Source organism: Lissotriton helveticus, chromosome 3_1 (genome assembly GCF_964261635.1).
Source record: "Lissotriton helveticus chromosome 3_1, aLisHel1.1, whole genome shotgun sequence".
NCBI lineage: Eukaryota > Metazoa > Chordata > Amphibia > Caudata > Salamandridae > Lissotriton > Lissotriton helveticus.
The window spans coordinates 1,159,369,122-1,159,384,752 of NC_136061.1; the positions used below are offsets into that span (position 1 = coordinate 1,159,369,122).

Below are 15,631 nucleotides of genomic sequence, written 5' to 3' on the forward strand. Positions count from 1 at the left end.
GTGGTTGAATCCAAGCCACAAACCTACCGTCTAATATCTCTGCTGTATATTGAGTTCAAATACTTTGCATCATCTTTGTTGGCTGACCTAACAGTATGGTCAACTAGAAATACCATTGTGCCCCCTAATCGAAAAGGGTTCTTCAAAGGACCTGGTACCCTAACAAACATCTTGGCTCTAGCACTCATCATGGATAAATAGAAAAAAACAAAACTGTGCTTCACCTATGCTTCGACTTTAAATTGACTTTTTATTGTGTAGATCGAGCTAACTACGGAAAAAGCTCTCCGACTGCAGCACACCATCACCATTGGTGAGTTAGAGGATGAGCTAGGTGTCGTCTGCGTAGGAAATTGTGTTGAGACTGTAGGTGATATGACAGTGTTGGCTAGCGGGGTCTTATATGCGTTGAAGAGCGTGGGGCTGAGAGATGTGCCCAGGAGGACACCGCAGGTAATCTCCTTGGGTTCAGAGGGGAAAGGTGGGAGGTGGATTCTCTGGGTTCTTCCTGTGAGGAAGGAGGTGATCCATCTGCTCGCGTCCCCTTGAATGCCGATGTGGTGGAGTCTTTTGATCCATTTGTGGTGGAGTACGGTGTAGAAGGCTGCAGAGAGGTCGAGAAGGATCGAAGTTGCTGTTTTTTCACGATACTAGAACAAGATTAGTGCAAGGCTTTTTAGCACTCTGGGCAAAATAGTATTTTGAGATTGGCGCACTCCCTGCACCCTAAAAACATCTTGGCTCTAGCACTCATCATGGATAAACAGAAAAAAAACTCTGCTTCACCTATGCTTCGACTTTAAATTGACTTTTCTATTGTGGAGATCGAGCTAACTACGGAAAAAGCTCTCAGACTGCAGCGCACCATCGCCTCTGCTGAAAGGACTCCAAATGCTTTACACAAACACCTGGACCAGGATAAAAATAGGCAACGGGTCCCGCCTGCCCAGGAAAACTCTGACTAACCAGGGCCTCAAACAAGGGCGTGTGCTTTCACCGGATCTTTTCAATCTTTCTATCAGATCTGACGAAGGTGCTTGACTCGACAAATATCCATTCTTCATGCCTGAGTCCCTTTAATTTAAAGCACCTTCTGCATGCAGAGGACGTCTTCTGCTGTAGTTCCAAAAAAGTTGACCTACAGCCACTGATAGATGCATTATCTACGTAAGCTAGTGAAATCACATTGGAAATTAATAGAAACAAGGCCAGAGGCATGTCCATCACAGGGCGCATAAGGAGAAGAGCTACCTGGTTGCTGAACAAGCACCCTCTTAGCAAAGTGGACACATACAAATATCTGAGTGTCTTGATGGATGGCAAAGGTTCCTTCTTACCACAAAGGCAGTTACAAATCATAACAGGTAACGAGTTTTTGCAGCTTTCTGTACCCTTCCAACTAACCTGAAAGGCCCCAGCTCGAGTCACTCCTACCCATCATGGCATTAAAACGCTTTTCGACGATTACTTATGGTAGTGAGGTGTTTCTAGGTCATGACTCAGCCTCCTTGGATGCTTTACTTATCAAGGCTTACAAATGAGTCTTGAGCATCCCAAAGTATGTGTCTCTGGCACAGATCCGCCTAGAATTTGGCCTCACACGGCTAGCATTTGAGAGGCAGAGTGCCTTCATAAAGAGCTGCTAATTCTATGCTGTTTTGCTCTCAATATTCTGTTTTTAGGTCACGGTTTCTCCGACCTATATTAAGTGGGAGATCTTTAAATAATCATCAGGAGGGGTTACATTTCCTTCAGTGCCTTGAGTATCCGGCCATGTGTTAGTTAATCTTTCATTCTATACACAAGCATTGAAAATGAGAAGAAAATATGCAGTGTAATTTCAGTGATGCTAGTATTTTAATATTTAAGTATACCTGGTGATAGCTTCTTTTATGATGAGTTTTACGAACTTTTTTTGTATTGCCCTTGACTTTTTATTCTCTGTATCTTGTAATGGGGAGTATAGTAATTCTGTGATTGTTGTATTATAGCTTTTATTGCGATAAGATGCTTTGATCTGAGTGCTATTGTTATTTTTGTGCTTTTATGGTCGAGTGACTAAATAAAGTTGTTCAACTGACTGACTGAAGTGCTGCTACAGGCTGAAGCTCTCCGGTGAAAACTCTTCTCTACATTAACTAGCCTCCTTACCTCATCCTTCAAGGGCTTCCTTGAAAGTTCAGTTTCAACACTGCAAGTGAATGGTCTGTGGGACCAGCACTTCCCTACGTGATCTTTAAAAGGGTTATAAGTAAGCATGTGAAGGAAAAATCCTTGATCGCGGACAAATTAATTCTGACAAAAAGATCTCATGCGTGGATGCTAGTGAATAGCTATAAGCAGCTGAGGCCAGCCGCATACTTCGGTCAAACTTACTCTGCTTTCAAGAAGCAGACGTTTTTGTCCTTTATACAGTGCCGTCTTAACGCATGGGACGCTGGGCAGTTGCCCGGCGGTCCCACGAGCATAGGGGCTAGTGGTCGAAGTAGGCGGGATCGGAAGGGCACGGCGTGCCCCTACTTCTTTTAATAAAAAGATCCCGTTCCCCTACTTTTTCTTTTCAAAACTGTGTCCCAGGACGGCAGAAATAGCAAAGGCATCCAGATAAGGCTCAGCTTGCTTTTGTGGATGTTCGGGGCGGGCAGAGAAGGAAAAGGACTCTGTCTCTTCCTTACTGCCCAGAGAAGACACGGACAATGTCCTCTTCTTTTCTGTGCTGGCAGTTGCCCCTACCCCCCTCTTCCTATTATTCCCTCTCTTTCTGTCTTGCTCCTCACTTACTGAAAACTGTGACTTGAAGAAACGGTTCACAACCTCTCTTACCTTCTTTTCATCTAGTTGCTTCCCTGTGAAATGGATCCAAAAAAGAAAAACACTCTTGCAGGAAATGCCCTTTTTCTGACATTTTTTATATTCCAAAGGGCAGCCTCGGGATGGAGAGGAATAAAAGGTTTTAAATATAAAAAATAAAAACATAACTAAATAAAGCAAGACAGAATGGTTGCAAGGTGGCCAGACTGGCTTTATTCACATCCAAACACATCAGCCTCACTTTACAGACTTTGCAGTGAAGCGCTACTTTTGTGTTTTCGTCTTTCTTTGAACAGCATTGTTGTCCCCCAGGTGTGGAAGTGCACCATTCCTTGATGTATTGCAATACCTGGTTGATGTGTGGATTGGAAAACAAAATGTATACCATGGCTCTGTGTTTATGGATGTGGACTTTTTAAACCATACTGCTTACGTTTTGTAAGGATATAAGCAATGGACATTGAAACGGTTACCTTCAGGGCCCTCTAGTCATGTCCTTAACTTTTCAGGTAAAACCACTTGCTAATTTCTGAATAATGAGTGAGAGATCATTAAAATAACCATGTTGTTTCTGCTTATATTTCACATGATTTACTTAATCTTGAATTCCCCATGAGTTTTTGCTTGTACTTTTGTTTTAGGCATCATATTACTCTTATCAAGTGTATAATTTGAATAGAGCCAAATCTAAGTGTTTATAGCAGGAATAACTAGGTTGTAGCTGAAGGCAGTGCAAGTTTCTCTCAGTGGGGCAGTATGGTGTTCAGTGAGGGAGAGGATGTGGCACTATGGCCAGAGCTCGAATTTGAAACTGGGGAACCAGGTTCAGCCTTCATGACCAATCCACCAGACCACTCTACTGAGGGAGCATATTCCCAAGCTAGACCTTAGAAGGCCCCACTAGACCTTAGCAGGCCTGATGTCTTAGTACAAGCAGGTGTACCCTAGTGGTGTCAATTATGGCTTAACCTTAAAGTCCTGTCCATCACATTCCATACTGAAGTTCATCTCCAGTCTTGCGGTCAGGCCTACGAAGCAGCACACCCTAGAGCAACAATGATCCAGTCACTGTGACTCTGTCACTGAGGTCACATGAACCTTGAGCAGGTTAGGGCGGTGCTAACGGTGTGAGCACACTGGGTACCTATTTCGGGTGGGTGCATAGTGTTTGCAAGTATATTATGATTTAAAAAATATTTGCTGCCTCCTTCCTGGCCTCCAGCAATTTTCAGCAAAAATAAAAATGTCATGATAACTTTGGTGATTAAAGTTCTTCCTAGAGAGAGATCAGAGTTTTGTCTAGTGCAGGGGTTGACTCTTGGAAAGAAGGGTTAATGTGCCTGCTGCAAAGAACATGTAGAGATGGAAGCATTATAAATCTACTCTGCTTCCCACTAGGCTATAATAAACATTTGGAAAATGTAAGTTGTCCCTGTAATCTTGGTGGAACACAAAGCTTGCTCCATTTTACCTTTTTCTGTGGTTTTTATGCAATGCACACTAAGCACTTTTTAATACCATACTGCAGGAAAAATGCGTTGATGGGTTTTAAATTAGCTTTTAAAGACCTAATGAAGCTAAAGTCGGACGAAGCGACTTTTAGAGTGAGTTGCTTCCTTAAAGCTGTTGTCCGGTCCCGTGCTTCCCTGTCTATTGAGTAAGGAAACTCGCACCATGCACCTTTTGCATATTTGCACACTGTATATTTGTACCGCACGGCTGCCTTTTGTTACCCATGTACTAGTTATTCGCTGCTATGAATTTGTAATTCTAAAGGTCCTCATTTGTATATCTTTGCTGTGCCATTAACCCTTCTACTAATTAACTCGCATTGCGTTATTTGCACATTTGCATATTTTGCACTAGCGGCTGCTCTTTTGCACATGATAAAGCTATGTCATTGTTATGAATTTTAAACTGTATAGGAGCCTAATGTTTTAATTTTTATTTTTGTACAATCATGCTTTGTTGTTGTGTTTGACATGTACTTTTATGGATGTTTTACAATCCGAATAAAGATCTTTTGACTTGACTTGACTTGAAAGAACATGTACCATGCAAATCACAAAGTGCACATAATGTTAACTAAGTTAGTAAGTATACAAAAACACCTATTCAATATATGTTAAAAGTTCTGTGCCATACACCTCTGAAGCTTGCCGCAGTTAAGCTCCCCTGGCATCCAGAGCAAAGATATTTTAGTTGTAGAGGGTGCACCAGAGAGGAAGTCAAAATCACTAGATTAAGTCCATATAGTTTCTTTTATACTTCACAATAGTCAGAATTGGACATCTGACGTCTACTTCTGACTATTGTGAAGAATAAAAGAAACTATATATGGACTTATTCTAGTGATTTTGACTTCCTCTCTGGTGCACCCTCTACAATGAAAATTAACTAGGTTAGTAGGTTACTGCTTTTGTCAGAGAGATCCTTTTGTTACTTGCAGTTTATAAGTTAAAATCCTAACATAGAACAGTAAGCTTTTAAACTATACTGCCTACTAGTATGGCTGTCATGTGACTTCTACACTTTGTAGTCCTTTGTCTTATGTAACATTTCCTATACAGTGATTTACACACATATAAATGATTGTCTCTGTGTAGTGTGTGTGATGTAAAGTCCTCTGACACCGTACACTGCTATGAGTGGCGCAGTAAATCAAATTAAATGCATCTGAGAAAGAGTGTGGTTATGGAGACTTGAGGGGGACTGTTAAAGGGTTGTAGTGAGGGAGTCTGAGGCTTAGGTGATCTTTGGGGGCACCAACAAACATTGTTGCACAGGGCGCCACCAGCACTAAAGCCGGCCCTGCCATCGAGGCCAGTTCGCCTCACCCATTGGTACTTCCATTGGCCTTGTTTCAGCAGTAGTAGCTGCAACTCACCAAGGATCGGCAATGCAGGATTTGCATGCACACCAAGCTAAGTTTGCAAACTTCACAGTCTCTCTGCTTCATGCACAAGCACTTTTAACATGTGCTACCTGCTCTGGAACCACTGGAATTATGCAGCAATGGGGGACAAAATGATGCCGAAGGGTTGAATAAATTATGCAACAACAAAAAAGGCTGCAGCGTAATGCAATGTATTTTCTTATACTTTATTATTTAGACATGTTTACACATGTTAAGTCTCTGCACAGATTCTGCCTTATTAGTATCAGTATAACATACAAATGCAGCAGTGAGAAAGGTGATCAGTCAACCTTTGCAAAGGGCTGTCCACTTTGCAGCAACTCAAGTCACGTTTTTTAGTAACTTTTTATCCGTTTGAGCTGCAAAAATGATTAGTTAAAACTGTAAGATTATGCAGTGGATGATGTATTATGTGGCAACTATGGCAGAACCATAATTATATAGAAAACATTTGCATACTAGGACATTTTGCCATACATGTTTGAACTGGTCTTGTGGAAGAAGGGAGGAGAAGTGCTAATGAGAGTAACTGCATGGCTTGGAAAAAAATGGCTTGTGATTCCACTTTTAAGTGCGTTTGGGACATTGTGTGATTGAAAATATATCCCACTTTGTGAATGTATTTAAATGCCAATAACTCCTATTAAACCTTAAATGATCAAGTGTATCCATTGGTTGAATTAAATAACACAATAAGCTGTAACTGGTCGGTGAAATGCCAAACAAATACTAAAAATTAGGGTGTTTGGCACAATCTGGCCACACTTCTGACTCCGCCCGCTGATCCAATCTTTGGGTTATCCCCGTCCTCGGAGTCTCCGCCCACAGTTACAGTTGCTCTTCTTTTTTTCCCCCACTTTGATCACTGATAGGGGCCCAATGGAGACCAGAATTTAACAGTAATTTTCCGTTAAACATTTTTGTTCCTGTGAGTGGTTGTGTAGGCAGGGACCAGTGGACTGCTTTACCCGGGAGCCTTTAATGCTGTTAAGACGCCCCTGCCCTCTGGCTTGAGGTGTTTCCATCCTTGGTATGTGACCATCATGGCAAGCTAAAAAGGGCAGTGCTTGTCGTTTGTGTGGTTCACCGAGAGAGGACCTTCTCCACCTTGTTTGTATCTGTCCAGATCTAACCAATCTCAGAAGAAGCCTACTCAGAAGAGCACTTAGGGTCAGAGGGTTTTGAATTTGCAGACAGGCCATTATTGCTTGCCCTTGCTCCGATAACCCCATATTGAACTGTAGGTTCGTCAATTTTCTAGCTGGCTTTCAACAAGTTTTGGCTGCAAGGACTGGTGTCGAGACCTCTTGACGAAAGGCTCCCCCAAAATTCCAGACAGTTTCGCCCACCATAAACCTCTACAAGTTTATGATCTTAGTCTCAATAGTCTCTTACCTCTCTATGGCCCAAACTCCTAACCAGGCTAGCATTTTTAAGCCTTAAAACCAATTTGCTGACCCCACACGCTTAGAACACAGTTTGCACTGCCTACTGAGGAGCTTTTATGTTATGTTATGTTAATAACATTTTTATAGCGCACAGCTGCCCCAGCCAAGGGGCGTCCCGGCGCTTCTGGTAAGGTCATCACACACAACACATCAAAACAGTGGGAAAGATATACTAAAGAGGAGTTTAAAAGGGATGAGGAAACAGATGAGTTTTAATAGCTTTCCTAAAGCTCAACAGCTCATCAATTTCTCGAATGCGGGAAGGTAGAGAATTCCACAGCTTAGCCGCCAGAACTCGAAAGGAACGACCTCCGGCTCTACTCAATCTGAATCGAGGGATCACAACCAGATTTTGGCCCAAAGATCTCAGAGCGCGCGAGGGAACATAGAACTTCAAGAGATTGTTAAGAATCGGCGGGGAGGCCATCCTGAGAATCTTGAATGCCAAACAAAGGGTCTTAAAATAGATCCTCTGTGTAACCGGAAGCCAATGGAGCGAGTGGATGGTGCTCTCAGCAGAACAGAACCTTGGAAGCCCCACAAGGGCTCTGGCTGCTGCATTCTGGATACGTTGCATCCGCATGATTTCAGCCTGGTTGGCCCCCAAAAGTAATGAGCTGGCATAGTCAAGCCGTGATAGTATAGATGCTTGAATGACCAGCTGCCTAGTTGAGGGATCAAAAAACCTCAAGATTGGTCTTAGCCCTCGAAGAATACCAAAGCATGTGGCCGCTACTTTCTTCGTATGGCCACGAAAGCTGAGGGCAGGATCAAGCCAAACCCCCAAGTTCTTCGCCTCTGTCACAGGAATAGGGGTTACACCCAGCTCAGGGGGCCACCACTCATCACCCCAAAGGTCAGCTCGCTTACCTACAATCATAACCTCCGTTTTTTGGGCGTTGAGCTGGAGACAGTTGGTATTCATCCAGCTAGCCACTGCCAGGAGTCCTTCCCGGAATCTGGGAGCGTCAAGGTCTGAGTCTCCACTCAAGGTGACTGCAAGCTGCGTGTCGTCCGCATACGAGGCCATAGTCCGACCCCACCGCCTGACGACATCGGCCAGTGGCCTCACATACAGATTGAATAGAGTGGGGCTCAATGATGAACCCTGAGGCACACCCAGATCAAGGGGGTGGAGTTTGGACTCAAACGGAGGAGTAGCAACCTTAAAGGTTCGGTGGGATAAAAAGGAGCGGAACCAATCGAGTGCCATGCCTTCGACCCCAGCCTCTCGCAGACATTGCAGTAATATTCTGTGCGAAACCGTGTCAAACGCGGCACTGAGATCGAGAAGTATCAGTGCCGCAGTCTGACCGGAGTCAAGCACAGAACGAAGATGTTCCGTCATAGAGAGTAGGGCGGTTTCCGTGCTATGACCCGCACGGAAACCGTTCTGGGAAGAGTCCAGAATGCACTCCCTCGCAAGATGTTCAGTCAATACTGCGTTCACATGGGCTTCCGCAATTTTCGCGGCCCAAGGGAGGAGGGAGATGGGACGGTAGCTCTCAAGTTTAAGGGGGTCTAGGGTGGCCTTCTTGAGAATGGGTGTCACGACAGCCTGTTTCCATTTTGATGGGACGATGCCCGAAGTGAGAGAGAGGTTGATGAGATGGCATACTGGGGGGAGGCAGACAGCAGCAGATTCTCTAAACTGTACAGGCTTCAGAGGGTCTTCTGGAGAGCCAGATTTGATTTTAGAGACCATTTTATAAAATACCTCCATCGAGAGACTGGGTAGAGAAGATAAAGCCTCACGTCTAGTAGCAACAGGACAAGAAAACTCATCATCCTGATTGGTGGTAGGAAAGGCACGATAGACAGCCAGAACTTTTTCCCTGAAAAAGGCAGCCAGATTTTCACAGTGGTCCGCGGAGCGGACATCAGCGTCCATTATAATTTTAATGTTATCTTTATTATACTTTTTTGTTATTGTTTTAAGTTACCGATGCTAATCATTTTGAAATTGATGCATGTAAGCACATTGGTGGCCTTCCGAAAGAAACCCATTCCAGAATTGCTGGCCATGCATCTTGAAATATGCGTTCACATGTCGGTTACAAAAAGCACCGACAAAGCTAATAGCTCGATATTTTCAAGCCGAGGCCTATTGGCTTTGCCTGCTTGTTTCAGTTTGGCTGCAAAGGATTGGAATATCCGGCATATATTTTCACAGGATTCCTCAAACTTCAATATCCAATGGGAACCCTTGTTTTGCATACTGAGACAACCTGAGCCAGCCCACAGAACTACGACAGGGCCAGCTCTAGGGCGGTGCGACTGCGCCGGGCACTGAATTTGGCTGGGGGCGTTGTGTTTGAGGTATATTATGGGTTTAAAAGCAACTGCTGCTGTGTTCCTGACCTCCAGCAATTTTCAGGCAACAATAAAAATGTCAAGATAACTCCGGTGATTAATGTTATTCCTGGAAAGAGACAGAGTTTAGGCTAGTGGAAGCTTTGACTCATAGTAAGGTAGGACAGAGGGTTAGTATGCCTGCTGCCAAGAACGCGTACCATGCAGATCACAAAGTGCATATAATGTACATAGGTCAATGGGTTACTGCTTTTGTCCGAGACTTCCCTTGTTACTTGCAGTTTATAAGTTATAATTATAACATTGAACAGTGAGATATTAACTGTCATCAAAGAGCTGCATACGAAATGCAAGGTAAATATTAGAGTGTTATAACTTTTCCCCAGTCTTTTGTTATCCTAATGTTTGAAAAAGGGTTCATTTGGGTAGACATCAATTCTGATTATTGAGGAGAACCAAGCAAAACCAAAGGGGATGATGGACAGAATGTTGAACATTGCAAGCACTCACCCCCAGTAAAACCCAGATCAGTTGACTGGGGGTGAGTGCTTGCAATGTTCAACACTCCGTCCATCATCCCCTTTGTTTTTTCTTTGTTCGCATTAAGTTGGCAGGGTATGCCCAGACGTGGGTCCCTTGCTCACTTTGCCACTGGATTCAAGCAAGCCTGGCTGAAGACGGCTGAAATGCCAGAAACCGGTCCTAGGATGCTTGTTTCCGGTCCAGGGAAGACATGGCTTGGTAGTTCGGGCTGGACTGTTCCGATGAGGCACGTGGCCAGACTGATTAGCATATGGCCATGTCTGAACTGGGGTGACGGAGTGGGCTAAAGAACGATGATGGATTAAACCCAGATCAGTTGACTGGGGGTGAGTGCTCGCAATGTTTAACACTCCGTCCATCATCCCCTTTGGTTTTGCTTTATTAAAGAGAACCCCCAACCATGCTATTGCGTTTTAAATTCTGAGTTTGTGCTTCCCCAGGCCAAGCACTCTTAAACTATCCTGCCTATCAGTATGGATGACATGTCAGTCCCACACCTTGCGGTCCTCTGTCTCATATAACATTTCCTATACACTGATTTACACACGTATGATTGATTGTCTATGTGTAATGTGTGTGTGCGTGATGTAAAGTGCTCTGACACCCTACACAGGTATGAATGGCTCTATAAAACTAATTAAATGCTCCTGAGCTAGAGAGTAGTTATGGAGACTTGAGGGATGGTAGTGAGGTAATCCGTGGTGGAGGTGGTCATGGGGGGGGGGGGGGGTGCAACATACATTGTCACAGCAGGCGTCACCAGCGCTAAAGCCGGCCCTGGCTATGAAGCCATACCCCAGCCAGGTTGACTGTTCGCTGTAGAAATGGAAACAGCACCTGAAAATAGTGATTTGTAATGGGAAGTCTGGGACTCGAGGAGGCGTGTTCTCGTGACATTTAATCCCACGACAACCAACCATTACTGTGCTGGTAAACCTGGTTGTTAAGCAAATAATTCAGCGGCAGGTGCGTTAAACCTTGAACTGTGAAACGGATTCCCTGCCATGCAAGTCACACTTGCATTCCTGCCCCTCTGAGACGCGCGGGTGCAGTCACTCAGACCCAGAGGTAGTGGCACGGCTGCCCAGGATCACAGAACTTGGCACAGGCGGCGGTGTGACGTGGTGACCGGCGGCGGCCGCGCCCTGTGCGGTCAAGGTGGGCAGCTCCCTCCGCCCTGAGTCAATGTTTTCCTTCTGGGAGCGGGTTCGGGTGACTCCGTGTCCGCCTCCTGCAGCACCTGTCACGCTGCACACCGCGGGGGATGCGGAGGGCGCTGGGAGCAGTGAAGGTCAGTGCGGAGCAGAGTGGGTCTCCTGTGGGTGTTTGATCGCTGTCTCGTCTCCGGGTGCCCAGCGCTGCCAACTCGTTCCACGTGCTCTTTGAAAAATGCAGCCGGACCGGTCCTTAAACCAGCAGTGCCCAAGCGTCTGGGAGCAGTAGCTTCGATGTACCTTGTACAATGATCAGCTTCCAGGCTCCAACACCTCGACTCATTGTTTTCTGCAACTTGACTGCTTTGTGGTTGGTTCTGGCTGTTGTCTGACATTCCAGCTGTTACATGCGCCAGCCACAGAGATCCGGTTGGAGTCTGCGGGTCAAGGGTGCCAGTCCGGATATGATAGCGCTGAATTGGTGCGTAGCTGTTGCGCAGCGCTGCGCGTACCCTGCCGTGCGTGTATAACCATCACCCATAGATCTGCGTAGAACATGGGCGAGCTGGGCCGAGGCACAGGGCGCCAACATTCCAAGGGGCGCAGCAGAGAGCTAGCGGCCTGACTTAATGTCATGCAAACAGCAGCTCCTCCATCCCCCTTGGTCTCAATGGGGTCATGTTAAAGACTTTCTAATCAGGCCTTACTGTACCTCAGCGTAATTGTTAGTCCCCCCTCCCCCCCCCCCCCATCAACCAGCTGCCATCCTACCATCTTCTTCACACCTCCTGCTGTCACACCACAACGCCCGCCCGAGCCCCACAACAAACACTATATTTTGTTTCCACCCAGGCCGCTGTCCCGGTCAATCCGATTTAGGGACGGCGCAGGCTAGAACCAGGGTCCTTCCCAATTAAGGTAACTCAGTGAGCTAACATGCAGGTGTGCGTGCAAGTGCTTTGTGTGCGGGTGTAAGCCACCGGCATCAGCACCTGTTTAGACTGTAACCAGCAAAGAGTTTTAAATAAATCGCAGAACACATTTAAAGTCAGGGAAGACAGCTTATATAGTTAGCTGGTTTGCTTGCTGTCTTCATCAGTGTGTAACCGGCAGGAATGTGTTCGAATCCGAGTAAAACAGCTGGGTTGGCTGACTAAACATTTGCAGTTATCTCTGTGGTAGTCTGTAGTTTCTATTTGTGCTTGCTTTGCGTCTTGTCTCTTGTTCCAGCGTGGGTTTCATTTCCGTTCTCTGTGCGGTCCGCTGTGCCTCGCTTCTGCAGGCTGTGGTTTGGCTGCTCACCTCTTCTGGTCCATGCCCCCGCCCGCAGGCCTAAGCTGTGCACTCCAACTCTTCGAGGGCTGTTATTTGCGCGCCTTTTCGATATGTGCACCATTCGTCATGTATCTCTTGTTTATAATTAAAATAACTCGTTTCTTTAATTAGCAGTTGGTATCACTGATTTTCTCGGTTCCATGGCGCTGTAACTCACACCTGCCCTGCTCTAAGCGCCCTCGGGCAGAGGAAAGACTCAATTGGGAGAGAGGACCAGTGTTTACAGCTCTGCAGCTCAGACACAAAGCTGGCAAGGCGTGCGCTAGCCCGGGGATGATGGCCACATCAACAGACCTCTGCGCCAGCTGCGCTGACTATAGGAGCTAGCTTGCTGTAATTGTGACCGGCAGGCCGAGCCAGGTGCTTAAACCCAACGAGCTGCTTTACTGAAACTGTGAACCCCCAGGCGAATTGCGGCAGTGGGTAGATGGACCCATTTTGCAATCTTAACAGTTGTAACCGAAGCCAAGGGATGTTGTTGCTCAAGAGCACGCTGTGCTCAAACGTGGAAACGTCGAAGGATGTAGCCGGGCCGCCACTAGGATCAGAACGGGTGGCTTGCAGGTTACTCGCCGGCCTCTGCAGCGAGCGCTCACCCGCCGAGCTATCACATATCTGGGAGCTCGCAGAGGCCCAGACACATCCCTGGGCCTGGCAGTGTTCTCTTTGTGCATTGGGTGATTGTTTTTGGTCTGTGCGATCCTTTGCTGCCTTGTGATCTAGGTGGAATCTGTCAGAATGGCTGCTACTGTGCAAGGTGCTATAGTTTACAAGCAGCAGCCTGGCGTGTGGGTGGTGATGGTAAACATCTGTCTGTGTTGGGTAGGTGAGTCTGCCGCCCCACCCCCATGTCCGCCCAGGCCGCACCCATGCCCTCGGCGGTGGCACTCCCTCTCCAGCCGGCCTCGCAGTCTCTCGGCTCCATTCACCCTCCGGTAAGGCTCTCCGGTTTGTGCTTGCTGTGCGGGTCTGCTGGCCTGCCTGTGTCCACCCAGACTCAGCTGTGTGTTCCTGCCCCTCTGTTCGTTCCGTGCTGTTTCTGATTTATGTATGTCATTGTATTTATATCTCGCTTACCATCCCTGAAGAGGCGTCGAAGCGCTTTCTTTCTGATGTATGTCTGATCCGTGTTTCCCATGTCTGCTGTCTCATGCGTTTCATTGCTGTGTGTCGCGTGTCTCTTTATCTGTGTGTGTCTGTGTGACTTTTGCGTCTCTTTATATCTGCTGTCTCTCGCCTCCGACCTGATTCAGGTCTCAGCGGCCATATAGGGTGTCTACAGTCTTCAGTGTGTCTGGTAATTGTGTTGTGCCTGGTCCCTTTCAGGGCCTGCAGTCTGCAGCGTTTGACTTTGATGCCTATAGTCGCCTGTTTTTGATCTTTGTCGCTGTCCTCTGTCTGTGTCAGGACAGAGTATGTCTCTTGTCTGTGTTTCTACTTCCCGTCCGCACATCTCGCATTTGTGCCTTTATCTCTACAGTCACATCACACAGACCGGCTCTCTGGTCCCCTTATCACCGCAGTCTCCGTCTCTGATCAGGGGCTGCGGTGTATGATCGTTGCCTCTTCCGTCGTCTGTCTCAGATACGTGGCAGTCTACGCAGCGCCTGATCCATGTCTCAGCAGTCCCCCTTGTCTGATCCATGTCTCAGCAGTCCCCCCTGCCTGATCCATGTCTCAGCAGTCCCCCTGCCCTGATCCATGTCTCAGCAGTCCCCCCTGCCCTGATCCATGTCTCAGCAGTCCCCTCTGCCTGATCCATGTCTCAGCAGTCCCCCCTGCCCTGATCCATGTCTCAGCAGTCCCCTCTGCCCTGATCCATGTCTCAGCAGTCCCTCTGCCCTGATCCATGTCCCAGCAGTCCCCCCTGCCCTGATCCATGTCTCAGCAGTCCCCCCTGCCCTGATCCATGTCTCAGCAGTCCCCCCTGCCCTGATCCATGTCTCAGCAGTCCCCCCTGCCTGATCCATGTCTCAGCAGTCCCCCCTGCCTGATCCATGTCTCAGCAGTCCCCACTGCCCTGATCCATGTCTCAGCAGTCCCCCCTGCCTGATCCATGTCTCAGCAGTCCCCCCTGCCTGATCCATGTCTCAGCAGTCCCCCCTGCCCTGATCCATGTCTCAGCAGTCCCCCCTGCCCTGATCCATGTCTCAGCAGTCCCCCCTGCCTGATCCATGTCTCAGCAGTCCCCCCCTGCCTGATCCATGTCTCAGCAGTCCCCCCTGCCTGATCCATGTCTCAGCAGTCTCCCCTGCCTGATCCATGTCTCAGCAGTTCCCCCTGCCTGATCCATGTCTCAGCAGTTCCCCCTGCCTGATCCATGTCTCAGCAGTCACCCCTGCCTGATCCATGTCTCAGCAGTCACCCCTGCCTGATCCATGTCTCAGCAGTCCCCCCTGCCCTGATCCATGTCTCAGCAGTCCCCCTGCCCTGATCCATGTCTCAGCAGTCCCCCCTGCCCTGATCCATGTCTCAGCAGTCCCCTCTGCCTGATCCATGTCTCAGCAGTCCCCCCTGCCTGATCCATGTCTCAGCAGTCCCCCCTGCCTGATCCATGTCTCAGCAGTCCCCCCTGCCCTGATCCATGTCTCAGCAGTCCCCCTTGCCCTGATCCATGTCTCAGCAGTCCCCACTGCCCTGATCCATGTCTCAGCAGTCCCCCCTGCCCTGATCCATGTCTCAGCAGTCCCCCCTGCCCTGATCCATGTCTCAGCAGTCCCCCCTGCCTTGATCCATGTCTCAGCAGTCCCCCCTGCCCTGATCCATGTCTCTGCAGTCCCCCCTGCCTGATCCATGTCTCAGCAGTCCCCACTGCCCTGATCCATGTCTCAGCAGTCCCCCTTGCCCTGATCTGCCCTGATCCATGTCTCAGCAGTCCCCCCTGCCCTGATCCATGTCTCAGCAGTCCCCCCTGCCTTGATCCATGTCTCAGCAGTCCCCCCTGCCCTGATCCATGTCTCTGCAGTCCCCCCTGCCTGATCCATGTCTCAGCAGTCCCCCTGCCTGATCCATGTCTCAGCAGTCCCCCCTGCCTGATCCATGTCTCAGCAGTCCCCCCTGCCATGATCCATGTCTCAGCAGTCCCCCCTGCCTGATCCATGTCTCAGCAG

At 47.9% G+C, this 15,631-nt stretch overlaps 1 protein-coding gene across 5 annotated transcripts in view; it reads left to right on the top strand.

Moving 5' to 3' along the window:
- The window catches only part of SYTL1 (synaptotagmin like 1), a 452,201-nt gene that overhangs the window by 129,312 nt on the left and 307,258 nt on the right, over positions 1-15,631 (top strand). The window contains exon 1 of one of the 5 annotated variants that reach the window (XM_078681781.1): positions 10,971-11,323. The exons of 1 other annotated variant lie outside the window; for it this stretch is intronic. Coding sequence is in view for 1 of the 4 variants with exons in the window: in XM_078681782.1 (XP_078537908.1) it covers positions 11,594-11,667 (74 nt within the window). In the remaining 3 variants the exon portion in view is untranslated. Of the gene's footprint in view, positions 1-10,970; positions 11,668-13,325; positions 13,457-15,631 lie in introns of those variants that run through there. 3 more of the 5 variants (XM_078681779.1, XM_078681782.1, XM_078681780.1) reach the window with 3 other exon arrangements.